The sequence below is a fragment of the Podarcis pityusensis genome (assembly GCF_964106645.2).
Source record: "Podarcis pityusensis genome assembly, chromosome: 15".
Lineage (NCBI taxonomy): Eukaryota > Metazoa > Chordata > Lepidosauria > Squamata > Lacertidae > Podarcis > Podarcis pityusensis.
The window spans coordinates 13,815,722-13,830,136 of NC_138040.1; the positions used below are offsets into that span (position 1 = coordinate 13,815,722).

Here is a 14,415-nt window from a genome sequence, read left to right on the forward strand (position 1 = left end):
GAATGCGCTGTAAAATCATGTCCCTTAATTTGGATTGGTTTAAGTCTGAGTCTGGCGAGCACTGGATACACAAAGGCTTTATTTCAAAGACCTGTAACTTTCAAATTTTCATTTATCCATTTAAAAGAGCGATTGGCCGCCTTTTTAAACGTGAATGGTGATTTAAACCCTGGGTGTCATTTACACAAAGAAAACTTCATGTTAATAATAATCTGTAAACACTAAAAATTATTTAAATTATTCCGTGAAGTTGCACAGTAGCAGAAAGAGGGGAAAATAACCCTAATAAAGTACAATTGAAGACTGAGACCTCCTATTATTTTTTCCTCTGCAGACACAGCGAAGGGGCATAAAGCCAATCTACAGAATACATATCAGTTCTTGAGAGTGTCTGTTTATTTATTTTTCCTTGGCCTTTAAACTATCCTGAGAGTAGAGCTATGGTGAAAGGGATGAATGGAAAGGAAGCTAATTTTTTTAAAAACAAAAAACAATCCTTTTGACATTTTAAACCGAAAAAATGTACTTTTGATGTCCTACGAATAGAACAGAGCAAGCTACGGGGTGCGGGGGTGGGATATAGGGGTTTTTTTGCAACTCTCGCGAGAGTTTGTTGCGTCCAGGACCCCGTGTCCTATGGGCAGACGTTGCGCCAAACTATCGCGATAATCAGCGAGCGTGAGAAGACGGGCAATGGCGTCAGGCCTTGGGTACCGTGAAGCCTCGCTCCACAGCAACAGCAAGAGCGAGACGACGGGCCTAACGAGAGTGAGGGAAGGGCGTGGGGCGGTGAGCCGAGCCGATAACGAAGAGATATTTCCTGGTGTCCCGCTCGCCCGTCGATGGGCTCCTATGGCGCCCGCTGTGAGACGCACTATCTGTCCAGCAGGGCAGTCGCTCCAAAGGTGGGCGTGGCCTCCGTGACTATGACGTCGCAGCCGCCGGCATTGTGGAATACAAGGTACCATGGTTACTATGGCAACAGTTGACAAACGCACCATGGCAACGGGAGCCACAGGTGGCATAGCAACGGGAACCTGAGGCCACTCAGGTTGGTGGGCTTCCATCATTCATCATCATGCTGTGGTGATGATAATAATTCAGTCATAAATAATAATTATTAGTAATATTATTTGTTTTCATGAATTGGATTGATTGATATTTGAGGAACATTTCCTTGTTTCGTTTTTTAAATAATTGCACCAGTTTGTGATGCAAGAGTATATATTTCTTACGCAAAGCGACTAAATGGTCACAATCTGCCTGTTGTGGTCTGCTCTCGCCTTATTTTTCAGAAGCATACAGTTAAAATCTTGCTGTTGCAGTGATAACCCATCTTTCCTTAAAGGGTGATTTGCAGGCTTCATCCCATTGCACCCTTGCATCACTCCTGCAATGGGCATGATTATTATTTTTTTATTGCATTTGTATCGCAGCTTTTTTTCTCCAAGCTGCTCAAGTTGGCATACATAGTTTCTTCTCCCCATTTTATCTTCACAACAATGATGTGAGGTAGGTTAGGCTGTGTGAGGCAGTGACTGGCCCAAAGTCACCCAGTGAGATTCATCTGACACTCTAACTGCTACACTACACTGACTCGATTGATTTCAGTGAGTATATTCTTAACTAGATACAACCATGAACCTCCAGAGACAGAGAGAGTCTCTCTCTCTCTCTCTCTTTTTTTGCAAACTGCAGGGGCAGCACAAAGCATCACCCTCTCCTGCAGTTTCCAACAACTGGTATTCAAAAGCGTTACCACCTCTGACTGTGGAGGCAGAACTTAGGCATTGTGGCTAGCAGCCATTGATAGTCTACTCCATGAATTGGTTCAGTCCTTTTTTAAAGCCATCCAAGTTGGGGGCCATCACTGCTTCCTGTGGAAACGAGTGCCAGAGTTTAACTAGGAATTGCATATCTCTATATGCATCTGTATTACTGGTATTCATTTTATATTGTTGTTGACATCCCTCTGTCTTCAGTGACAATGGAGAATAAGATGCTGGACTAGATGAGCCATTGTCATGATCCAGCAGGCTCTTCTTATGTTTTTAATTCATTAAAGGTGGTGTGATTTCTATAACTAGATGGAAGCCCTGGTTAACAATCCACATTTTCCCTTTGCTTTTTCAGTCGAACAGTATCCAGACACCCAGATTCCTGCACAGAACAAACTACCTGGATTTCCAGACTGCAAGCTGAGATATGAAGAGGTCTTTTTCTGTTTGTGGATGAACTACCTGAATGTGAAGTAGCCTACTTACAGGAGTTCAGTTTTTTGAGAATACAGTTGTGTCCTCAGTGTTGAATCATTCTTGTCTAGCATCATGGCTGGAGTGGCATTGTGTGAACCAACAGAACTGTATAATATGTTGAACCAGTCCACAAAAATCTCTAGACTAGCAGAACCAAACTATCTCTGTTTAATGGGTAAGTTATGTTCTTTCATACTGACTGACTATGTCTTCTATTTCTGTTCATTGAACATTTATGTGACTTCTATTATTTGTGACTGATATATTTTCTGTCTATGTATTTTGTATAAATACTTGTTAGCACATTATTAGCTGCGTGTTGCTTGTGGTTGTTCAGAGTTTACCTCTCCCATTGGCATCAGTTGGACTTCCTGTCGCATCATCATTAACCACCCGGTAGCTTGCAAATGACATTGTACATACACTTAATCCTTATAGCAAGATATCATTAATAACAAGCCAATTGACCTGCACCTGTTTCCTCAGCTGCAAAATGAGTATTTTTCTCCACCCTACAGAAGCATGTCAAGGGTTTCTTGACTTCCTCCTGTTTCCAAATGGTGAGAAATGAAATTGCTTAAAAAATTGAAGGCTGTCCTGAGGCCCAGGAATGCATCCTCACTGAGCGGTGCATGCCTCCTTGATTTTCACTTTTGTGACTCTGCTCCTACTTCCATCAGGCCTCTGCTGGCATTGGGTGTAAGAATATAACGAGGGCTTCACTGAATGAGATGCAAGTTCCATCTAGTCTGCAGTGACCAAGCAGATTGACCTGCCACAGAATGTGGAGATGCTACATAGCCATAAAAACCACCAGCCTTGTAAAGGCTTGTCATTCTGCTGCCTGTGCATCAGGTGTCCCTTCTAATTGCAGACTTGCAACAGGATTACTTGCCCCAGCTAAGGCCACAGCAGTGACTCAGGCAGAAACACAGGGCAAGGGGGAATTCTTACCCTTTCACAGAAGTAAATCACATTGTTTTAAAGATAAACAGTTCCTGTAGAGTAGAAATGAAGAGAATGCAGAAGCGTTTGAAAAAAATAGCAAAGGCAGAATCAAATTTCTCATTGTTTTCAGTTCAGTCATTTGCTTTCCTCGTGTCTTTCTTTTCTGTTGCATTGCTTTCAGATGCTCGTACGAGGAGGGAGTACAATGAAAGCCACTTGATGACAGCGATACGTGTCAGAAAGGTGAGTGACATTTTGGGGTGTCTTGGTTGTTTGTTTGCAGCCACCTCCTGTTGTTGGACAGACCCAATGTGAAGCATTAGATTCTCCCCTGCTGGAGCCCTTTCACTGTGAGGCAAAGGTTGGCAGGAGCAATTAAACCATTAAAATAAAATAAAAACCATGTTATATATGTTGGTGCAATAGATGATTGGATTCTGAGATCCAAATTTCTTTTTGGTGAGAGAACCCCTGCAGAGATTTAACATCACAAAATATGTAGTAAAGTACGGAAATGCAGGCTGTAAAACCTTTAAAATACGCTCTTTCAAGTGAGTTCCAAAATGTCCCCTGAAAATATTTTTTTCCAAAGGTTCCCTCTTCCCCCAGCATAAGAAAAGACCACAAATGGTTTATGTTCATGTGCTTCAGAGAAGTTGCACAGGCAGTAAAACTTAGGTTAGTTACAAAGTTGTCAAAGTTCCTAGATTATTGGTACACAAACTCAAGAATGACTGATGAGAGCCATGCGCTTGAGCTGGAGCAACCAGCTCAAACCTCTTCACACACTGAGCTTCCCAGGTGGACTAGAGGCGAACAAAGGCTTGACTACCTAATTTCTCACAAGGTGAAGAGAATGGACATTTCTAAGTCTGGCAGAACATCTTGCTGCATGGTATTATTCCCTTCATGCATTAATTAGACTTAAGCATGTTGGTTATATGAGGCTGGTTATTTCACAATACAAGTAGCAGATTAAAAATCCAACTAAAGCTATAATCATCAGCACAGTGGGACTTAATTATGAGTAAATATGCATCCAATTGTGCTGTTTCACTGTACCATGAGGCTTGCCTGGTGCTGACATCAATATCTGTTCAGTGCCAAGTTAAGACATGCCTCAGAGTTAAGAGAAATAACATTTTCAGGCCAATAGCCACTTTGCTTTCTGAGCAAACTCCCAGAGGCCACATGCTAGCAGGAAACGGAACCAGAGAGGAAAGTGGGTGGAGATGTAAATTTTACCTTTATGCAATCAGTTTGACTCTCTTGTGTGATGCCCCTCCATTCTCCAACCAAGCAAGCAAGAAGCATTGTCAGATTCCAGCCAGGCAAAAACACTCAGGGAGAGTACAAAGTAGGGCCGGTGTGGAGCATGGCCTGGGGAAAAGAGAGGAGGAGTTTTAGCCTGTGGAGAATCCCAAGGGCCAATTAGAAAGGTCTAGAGACCACATTTGGCCCCCAATTCTGAGGTTCCCTCCCCTCACATACCTCTTTTACCAGGCTTTTGAGACAGTTGGGCGTAATGCATTATTTGTTTGGGGCGGGGGACAGATATTTGTTTTAGCGTTAAACTTGCTGGCTGTTTTCTTTAATTATTTATCTAAAGTTGGTCGCTGAGAGACTTTTGGAGCAGGCGACATAAATTGAACAAAGAATGCTAATGGTAACAAAACAACAGAAAGGTAATTGAAAGGGTCTCTGTGCCTACAGTTCCGTTGATGCGCAAGGCACAAGATTTGACCTGGGCCTAAGAGGTAACAGGGCTCCAAGCACACACGTCTTTCAGAATGCAAGTATCTTTCATGCAATACAGTAAGAAGTATATTCCTTTTCACAAAGTCATTAATCCAGCCCCACCCTTCTTTCTTTCTAAAGAATGCATTGGGCAAATTCATAGTTCCTCCATCCGTCAATCTGGAGTGTGTTCGATACTGTGTGGTATACGATGGCAAATCTACCTCGGTGGATGCTGCTTACGACATAGATTATGATTTGTATGAAGTGGATAAAGAACTAACCCGTAAGTCTTCCTCTTTCTGCTGTAGGTTGCGCAGCCTTGCTGTTTTGATCTCATAATCCTAGCTCACACAAGAGCAAAGCTTAAAAAGGCCTGGGACACATCTTGAAGTAAAAGCTCTTAATAATCTGTTACAAATTTTCTCATTTTTTTTCTCCTCCACCCAGCATATGACATGGGAGAGGACATCAACAAATTAAGAACCAAGCCATCTTCTGAGGAGAGTAAGTTCTATCTGTAATCACGATGGTGGCAGTCTAGAGGTTGATAAGACAAGCCAGGGAGCTACGAGCAAAACAGGCAGACACTATGCCGAGCCAAAGGGTCTGGTTTTGAAGTGTCCTCCTCACTGCACTTGGTGTGAACAAAACACATTATTGAGAGCTGAGGGCAAAATAAAGTGGCTCTGCAGGTTTTGATCAAAAAGCCCCCTGTGGATGTCAGCATGGATGGGCGGCTGGTTAGTTGGCAGAGCCCCTGATTTGGATCCAGAAGGTCCCAGGTTCAGTTCCAGGCATATCCAGGGTGGGGCTGGGGAAAGACTCCTGCCTGAACTCCTGGCAAGCCACTGCTGTTCATGGTAGACCAGGGTTTCCCAAACTTGGGTCTTCAGCTGCTTTTGGACTACAGTGGTACCCTGGTTCTCAAACACCTTGGTACTCAATTGCCTTGGTTCCCAAACACTGAAAACCTGGAAGTAAGTGTTCTGGTTTTCAAACGTTTTTTGGAAGCCGAACATCCGATGCAGCTGTCGGCTATTGTTTCCGGGGATCCTGCACCAATCAGAAGCTGTGTCAAACAGACTTCTGGAATGGATTAAGTTTGGCGCTTTTGTTTTTGCTGTTTATTTTGCGTTTTTGCTTTTGAGGCTTTTTTGGTTAATCCGCTTTTGTCACTGTGTGGAACCTAGTTCAGCAACTGATGGATTGATTGATTGATTGATTGATTGATTGTGTGACTGGAAATGGATAAATGCCCCCCATCCAAACAATGACTTTCATCAGTGCATGTAAGAATTTTTTTTAAAAAATCATCTATAATACTGTCTTAATTATTTTATAGTATAGGACATTGATTATTGCTTTCATTTTATGGATCAGTGGTCTCGTTAGATAGTAAAATTCATGTTAAATTGCTGTTTTTGGGGTTATTTTTAAAAGTCTGAAATGGATTAATCCATTTTTCATTACTTTCTATGGGAAAGAGCGCCTTGGTTTTGGAACAGACTTCCGGAACGGATTAAGTTTGAGAACCGAGGTACCACTATACGGTTCCCATCATGACTGACAGTTGGTCCTGCTAGCTAGGGATGATGGGAGTTGTAGTGCAACAGCTGGAGACCCAAGTTTGGGAAACCATGGTGCAGACAGTACTCAGCTAGGTTGACACAGCTTCCTATGTCTCTTTGTGATATCACCAGACACACTACAACACTCCAGGGGAGGGAGTATATGGGAAGAGGCATTCCTTCAGAGGCAGGTGGTCTTGAACGGTGGGAGGAAAAGGTAACAGAGATTGTCATCCGATTGTTTTGAACGGTGGGCTAAAAAAGTAATGGGAGAAATGCAATTGATAGGAAATCCAATGGTTTTGCGGTGACAAGGCCAGATGCAGGTGCCTCTGGAGTGCTTTTCTTTTTAAACACATGCCTCTCACAATTTATCTAGATGCCCCAGTGGGATCCGCAGCTCGCTGTGCCAGGATTATGCAGCGGTTCACCAGTTACCCAGTCCTGGTCCTGCGGGGCGGGTACGAATTGTTCACAGCGACTTACCATTACCTGCGGACCCAGAAGATATTCTGGATGCCTCAGGTGAGAGGGATACTTCAGAGAGCAGGCTTTCAACTTCTTAATGAGGTTGTTGCCATCTCCTCCTCGGGTTGGGCTGCTGCTCTCAGTGTGCATATTTTTGGCAGGGTATGGGGTGTTGGCGTACCTTGGGTGCGCACACCCCTTTTGGTTGGACCTTCAGACCAGGGTGGGGGGCCGCATTCCTTAAAGCGCAACCTTCCCGGGGCCACGTGGCGGTGGGCAGGTCCAGAGGCAAGAGTGGGCAGACCAGTGAATGTATGGTTTACCTTTGTGCAGAAGGCTGGTTTCTACATACGCTCACTCCCCCTCTATCCCCCAGTCATTCGAGGCGTTATGAGAGCTCAGGGATTCCTTCCAGCTGGGCCAAAACACCCAGGTGTGAAGCACCACCAATGAGGATGGCCTGCGGAGAGTTCCAAGTGCCAGACAGAGTAGCTGTCAGGAGCCTGTGAAACACCAGTGTCAGTGAAGTTAACTCTTTATTCAAAGAAACCCAAACACCACAGGTCTAGTGATCCTAGCAACTCATCCCAGTAGGTCTTGCCCTAATGAGGCAGTTGCAAGGACTAAAGGACCCGTGCTTTCCACTGCTCCGCCAGGTCTATCCCAAGCAACCTGAGGCTCCTTCATCATGTCTCTCTTTGCTTCACCCTCTTCATTCCTTTCGTGTTATGAGAGACCAGGGGAGAGAGGAGCTTGTTGCAGGAGGAGAGGGGGCGACTCTCTGGATTCTTCAGCAGCCTGCTTCATCTCTGTCTCCTGGCTCCCCCTCCTCTCCTGCCTCCGATTCTGCAGTGCTCTCTTCCCCAGCCTTTTCCTGCTCACTAAACTCTGTTGCCTCTTCAGACATCATATCTGCCTTATAGTCACTTCTTGCTGATTGAGGGTTGCCATATTTCGAAAAGTGAAAATCCAGACACCAATGTTGCTGAGCTCTTGCCGACATGGGTTGCCAAACGTCTAGATTTTCCTAGATTTTCCTGGCAATTTCCACCCGGACACTGCTTCCGACTATGCTGATCCCTTAGCCAGGTGCCTGAAGAGGAAACCAGGCTGGCAGTCCTTGAACTTCTTTGCCTCCAGAGAAGCTCAGGAGACCCATCCTCCCCTGGTCCACTCGTTATTTCTGCGTGTTCTAGGCCACTCTCCACAACTCACCTAGGCCTTATTCACAACATTTGGCTTCCCCCAAAGAATCCTGGGAGCTGTAGTATGTTGAGGGTGTTGTTCAGAGGCCCCTGTTCCCCTCACAGAGCTAAAATTCTCAGAGGGAAGCTTGTTAAACCACTCTAAGAATACTTTCAGGATCAACCCTTTTATTGTGGATATAATACGTTTTAACTGTTTTTAAATCTGAACATGCCATGGTCCCGCTGGTGATGGGCAAGTCATAAATATAAATATGAAGATGCTGATGATGATGATTATGATCTTTCCTTCCCCTAAAGGAGCTAGAGGCCTTTAAGCCCTACCCAGTGGAGATCCTGCCTGCTCGCTTGTACATGGGAAATTACGCCCAGGCCTGTGACAGCCAAATACAGAAGGATCTGAAAATCAAAGCCCATCTCAATGTCTGCGAAGAAGCTGGCACATTGTAAGTTCCAGTGACAACCGGCTAAGCAGTAGTTGGCTGTCCGTTCTTTTCCAGGCTTGCAAGGAAGGCCACAAAAGTTACCAGCTCATAAATAATCTTTAGGCCAGAGTTGTGTTTAAAGGTTAAGGCAGTGGTTCCCAAACTTTTTTGGGTCTCCACCCCCTTGGTCTCCAAAACTCATCCCCATTGCTCACTACCCTTAAAAAAGCATTGCAGCGGTTTGCACAACCCACGAAGGAATATAATAAGACAATACCATTCAAAACAGTAATAATTAATTACATATTTATTCAAAATCCAATTAATTTTTGCTTAATTCAACAAAATGGATGAACTTGCCTATGGAGAGGACTAATTAATCAGTGAACCTATTAGGTATGTACCTTAATGTTATACTTTTGGCAGTGCTTTTTTCTAAAAAATGTTTAGGGGTGCTCTCATCTTCCTACTCGTATTGAAATACTACCCCTCAATGAGGCCAAACTTAGATTCACAAAATGTTTAGGGGTATACATACCCCTGCGTCCCCGCAGAAAAAAAGCACTGTTTTGTAACTGAGAATCCAATAGCATGTACTGCTGAAAAAGGGCAAACTTGATCCAGTGGTGCCAGCTTTTCAATGCCTGATAGTCATTCGTACCTCCAGTGCCCTCCTGCCGCCCCCTGATGATGATGATGATGATTTATATCTATGCTGCCCATCTGATTAGGTTGCCCCAGCCACTCTGGGCAGCTTCCAACAAACTATAAAACCACAGTATAACATCAAACATTAAAAACTTCCCTATGCAGGGTTGCCTTCAGATGTCTTCTGAAAGTCAAATAGTTGTTTATCTGTTTGACATCGGCTGGGAGGGCTTTCCACAGGGTGGGCACGACTACCCAGAAGGCCCTTTGCCTGGTTCCCTGTAACCTCTCTTTGCGCAAAGAGGGAACCGCCAGAAGGCCCTTGGAGGAGGACCTCAGTGTCTGGGCTGAATTGAGCAGGTGGAGACACTGCCTCTTAGTGCCCCCTCCCAGAATCTCACTGTACCTTGGGGTACCACCCGTTTTGGGAGTCGCTGGGTTAGAGTGTTGGGCTGGGATCAAAGGGATCCCAGTTCAAAGCCCCATTCAGCCATGAACCTCTTGGGGCTTGTCATTATCAACACTGTCTTTGGTGTTGAGATTGTGGGCCCTTGTTTCCCCCTTTGATTTGTTGCCTTTTTATCCCTTCCCCTTCCCCCAGGGAGCTAACCTTAACAGAGTTTGCTCCACCCCACGTGGTAGGGTATAGTGAAAGGGAATGACTGGCTCAATGCCACCCTTTGGGCTTCAAGGTGGGCTGGGGACTTGAACCAAACACTGGAATCTGTGACATTCCAGATGGTGCTGGACTTCCAGCTCTCATCATTTCTGGCCATTGGGCAAATAGGTTGGTGACTATACCTGCATCATTTGCCATTTTTTGCTGGGCTGGTAGAGTTTTTTTGCAAGTGCCCCAGCAGGTCTTCTCTTTGCTGTTCCCCAGTTTCCTTGAAGACACTGACAGACTGCTTCATATCCCCATTCCGGATTCTCCAGATGCAGAGATCTTTTCTTACTTTCCCAAGATTTGCCACTTCATTGGTGAGTAGACCAAGGTGGCTTCTCCTCTTACCCCATGCCCTAAACATGAGGAAACGCCAAGGAGGGGCACCAACCTCTGGTAGGACAGGGGTGGGGAGCCATTTCATCACTATCATACCCTTGCAGGCCAACTTTAACAGGAGGGTTGGGACAACTCACCTATCAGATTCCCAATTGATAGCTGGATTATGACACCCACTTTGTCAAAATCCCTTGTGTAGCGCTTCCCAAGTACCCAGAACCCAGCTCATACTTGGGCACTCGGAAAGCACAAGCCAAAGGAGCTTTTCCAGCACTATGCTTTCTGTAGAATCACCTGTGCCTGAGTTCCCCATGGGGAGCTTGGTCATGCAGCTGATCCAGCTGTGTCTCTAGCTCCCCTGCCCCATGTCTCATGCACATGTGATAGCAGGCTGCAGGGCAGGTGGGTGTGGGGATTTTTTGGGGGGAGGGGGGGGACAGCCTTCCTGGCCAAATTAATACCCATGCCAAGCTAAATCTGTCCTGCAGGCCAGAACTTCCCAAGCCCTGTAGAAAAATCTTATACACTTGACTTCCTGGTTGTGGAAATATTAATAATATTTATTAAATTTATTAGTTGCTTGTCACCCAAATGATCTCCAAGAGACTTATATTAAATATATATGCCTTATACCATAGAAGAGTCAGTGGTGGGGGGGAATTAATATTCCATATTGGGGAAACAAACAAAAAAACAACCCCACCAGCTCCTTCCCCCTATAACAGTAACAAAAAAATTAGCAGTACAGCACACCAACAATAAACCGAACAATACCCCCACCCACCAACAGATAAACATAAAAATTCAACACGCCAATACTCCTCTCCCCAGTCCAAAAATATACCCATCAACCTAGAATTTTCTTTTTTAATCTCCGCAGCTCACCATGAAGTCCAGTGTCAAAGTCAGTGAGGGTTTATGAGGCTCAGAGAGTTATACATCAGCCACTGCCAGTCTGGTGCCGACCAGATGCAGTGTGTGCTACATTTCCCAACAGCCTGAGACCAAATTCCAGCTACGCAAAAGCCTGAGATTTTTCTACATACAAGCAGACACACACTTTTTCATCAGCACAAGCACAAGGGATTATCACAGTTCAAGGACGCACTGCAGCCAGGCAGGTGCACTTGAGGAAGTGCAGGGGACCACAGTCATTTAACAAGCCAATGGTGCGCTTGCCCCTTTGAAGCTGACTTGACAGCAGACTGGCACTGAAAATTCCTTCCACCCTGATGATGAGGCAATGTCATCCACCACAACTGTAATGTGAGCAGTGGGCCATCTTAGGGGCTGCTGTCTCCCAGAATCTGCTGACTAAGGTGGATGCTTCATTCTGCCTAATGGTAGGGCTGACCACATTTAGCCAGCAAGCCCTACCCAAATCCTACAGCCTCTCCTGGTCACTTTCACCAACTCGACGTCCACAGTGAAAGCTGAAAAGAGTCTTTTGCTTAGAATGTTCAGTTACCACGCGGGCATTGATTTTTGTTCCTCTTCTCTAGACAGTCACATCCACAAGGAAAGAGTCCTGGTTTTCTCCACCATGGGCATAAGCAGGTGCAGTACAGCCGTCATGGCCTACCTCATGCATTCCTGCAGGCTTTACTTAAAGGTAAGTGGAGGCAGGAGGGGGGCAGGCAGGGTTGCTTCCTAACAATCCATATATCCTGCCTTTTAACCCTCCTTGAGGTGCTCATTTGTGGCTGCCCAAATCCAGAAGCACAACAGAAAATGACGTTGCCCTCGTTGTTTGTAAAGCTCCATGTACTTAGCAAAAGCAGATACAGTGGTACCTCAGGTTACATACGCTTCAGGTTACAGACTCCGCTAACCCAGAAATAGTACCTTGGGTTAAGAACTTTGCTTCAGGATGAGAACAGAAATTGTGTGCAGCGGCACAGCGTCAGTGGGAGGCCCCATTAGCTAAAGTGGTGCTTCAGGTTAAGAACAGTTTCAGGTTAAGAACGGACCTCCAGAACGAATTAAGTACTTAACCCGAGGTACCACTGTATAAATAATCACAACAGTAGTGCCTGCTTTGCACAAAGAATGTCACCAGATAAGGCTAGGATGAAAGACCAAGTTCTTTGGTAAGGATGTCTTTTCCATCACCAGACTCTTGAGCTGGAGATTAGTTACCTGGCCAAGATGCTCGGGGGTGGGGTGGAGTGTCCAGATCCCTCCTCTCCCTGTTGTTAGAAGACAGATTCCTCCCCACTCCCCCTGCTACTTCTGCTGTTTGCTTGCTTTTTTTGTAGAAGTCTTGGAGCTACGTTCAGAAGTGCAAAATCAACATGCGGCCCAATCGGGGGTTTGTGCGACAGCTGTCAGAATGGGAGACACGCATCTACCTGAGCGACATCACCGATATCTCCGAACCGAATTACTGACCAAGAGCGAGTGACAGAGAAAGTCCCTGAATCACTGCTGGCTTCCTGCAGTGGCATTTCGATGGCTTTCGAGTGGTGGTGATTGAGATAGAACTCTATATTTTTGGAAGTTGGGTTTTTAAAATAAATAAATAATAATAATTATTTTTCATTATCTCTATCCTGCCAGGTTTATGACATATCTCACAGGTTCTCTTTACTCCTGTGTACAGAGCTAAATGGCGTTAGGACCTTTTGTGTCCTTTATTCAGAAATAAATACCTTCCGCCTCTGTGTATCTGGAACTTGTCTATCAAGATCATCAAGAACTTGCACCAGGGAGCTTTCTGGCCTGTCTTTATTTGTTTATGAACTTGAACAATTTCTGTCCCGCCTCTCAGCAAAAGCTTTTCAAAAGGCACCAAACAATAAAAGAGAAAAATGCAAGTATTAGCATGGAAAACAACAATAATGGGATATTAAAAACTGCAGAAAATTAAAAGGTCGTAAAAACACAGACAGGAATGATAAGAAATCACTGCCCTGTGGAAACCTGGGAAGAATTAGGCCAGCAAGGCAAGTAAAGTAGACGATAGTAGAGTATCTCTACAGAGAGCATCCCACAGCCAGGATACTGCCACCATCACTGAAGATTTCCTGTCTCCAGCCATGGTACAAGGGAAAGCACGACCCTATGCTTAATGGCAATATCACACCAAATAATCCAACACATTTGAAAAGGGCATTGGATGTCAGTCAGCCCACCTGAGAGGTGCCAGAACTGAGTTCTGGCTGAAAGTCAGTTAAAACAATTTATATTCAGAAGAAAAGCTTGTATCCAGAGAGAGAGAGCTCAGTTGTCAAGGGCCAGGATAATAATTAGGTGTGTCAGCATATGATGGAAGTTATACAGTCGTGCCCTAGTTCCTGAACGCCTTGGTACTCCTATGTTTCGGCTCCAGAACGATCGAAACCCAGGACTGTGTGTTCCGGTTTTTGAACATTTTTCGGAAGCCAAATGTCCAGTGTGGCTTCTGCTATTGTTTCTGGCGCGCCTGCACCAATCGGAAGCCATGCCTTGGTTTCCAAACGTTTGGGAAGTCGAACGGACTTCCAGAACACATTCTGTTTGGGAACCAAGGTACCAACCACTGTATACTCATGCTAGAGCAGGAATGGAGAGCCTTTGGCCCTCCAGATATTGCTGAGCTACAACTATCGGGCAACTCATTTTGTGGGTGGGTGGGTGGAGAAATGGGAGACAGGTTATTCTATGTACCAAACATTTTCCAACCTAGCAACTTCCAGGTGTTTTGAGCTGAGACTCCCATCATCCTTCCCCAAGAATCCAAGTTGATGGCCTTCGCTGCCTCCTGCGGGAAGGATTTCCACAATTTAAGAATGCAACTGTGTTAAGAAGGACTTTCTTTCATCTTTCCGGAATCTTCCAACAGAAGCCCTGAAATGGCTATTCATGCTTCCATACGCTTCCCAGGGGAAGGCTGTACAGCAACTTTATTTTCCTATAAATATGCATACATCTGCATCATGTATGCCTGAATTAATACAATATGATGCATGCCAAGTCTCTCCTTGATCATGCTTCTAGGACAAAAGGAAGCGCCAGAATCCCATAAGCCCCGCCCACTCCCTCGCCCCGCCCACAGCCCCATACCTCTCCGTGCCCTCGCGACGACGGTTGCCCCTCGATACGTCCCGCCCCCTACTGCCTAGAGGCGACGTCGATTGGCTGCGCCTACGCAGGGCGAGATGTGGGGCTCCGCCG

The 14,415-nt window shown here is 45.3% G+C and overlaps 1 protein-coding gene and 1 long non-coding RNA gene across 5 annotated transcripts; one reads left to right on the top strand and one right to left on the bottom strand.

Moving 5' to 3' along the window:
• Positions 1 to 583: 583 nt before the first annotated feature.
• Positions 584 to 12,804, top strand: STYXL1 (serine/threonine/tyrosine interacting like 1). Of its 4 annotated transcripts, none has more exons than XM_080983190.1 (10): positions 584 to 1,051; positions 2,134 to 2,430; positions 3,385 to 3,446; positions 5,082 to 5,226; positions 5,391 to 5,447; positions 6,891 to 7,036; positions 8,485 to 8,630; positions 10,141 to 10,238; positions 11,763 to 11,872; positions 12,519 to 12,804. In XM_080983190.1, the coding sequence occupies exons 2-10, from the start codon at positions 2,328 to 2,330 to the stop codon at positions 12,648 to 12,650; spliced, it is 999 nt and encodes a 332-aa protein (XP_080839316.1). In that variant the 5' UTR covers positions 584 to 1,051; positions 2,134 to 2,327; the 3' UTR covers positions 12,651 to 12,804. The 4 variants fall into 4 exon arrangements, with proteins under 4 accessions (XP_080839316.1, XP_080839317.1, XP_080839319.1 ...); XM_080983191.1 differs by having other exon boundaries at positions 584 to 961; XM_080983193.1 differs by lacking the exon at positions 584 to 1,051 and adding an exon at positions 1,254 to 1,512.
• On the bottom strand, positions 3,455 to 14,397 carry LOC308464158. Its single transcript, XR_013979901.1, has 3 exons — positions 14,305 to 14,397; positions 12,912 to 13,036; positions 3,455 to 4,583 (listed from the first exon to the last, which is right to left on the bottom strand). It is a non-coding gene; the product is annotated as an uncharacterized lncRNA (long non-coding RNA).
• Positions 14,398 to 14,415: the final 18 nt, after the last annotated feature.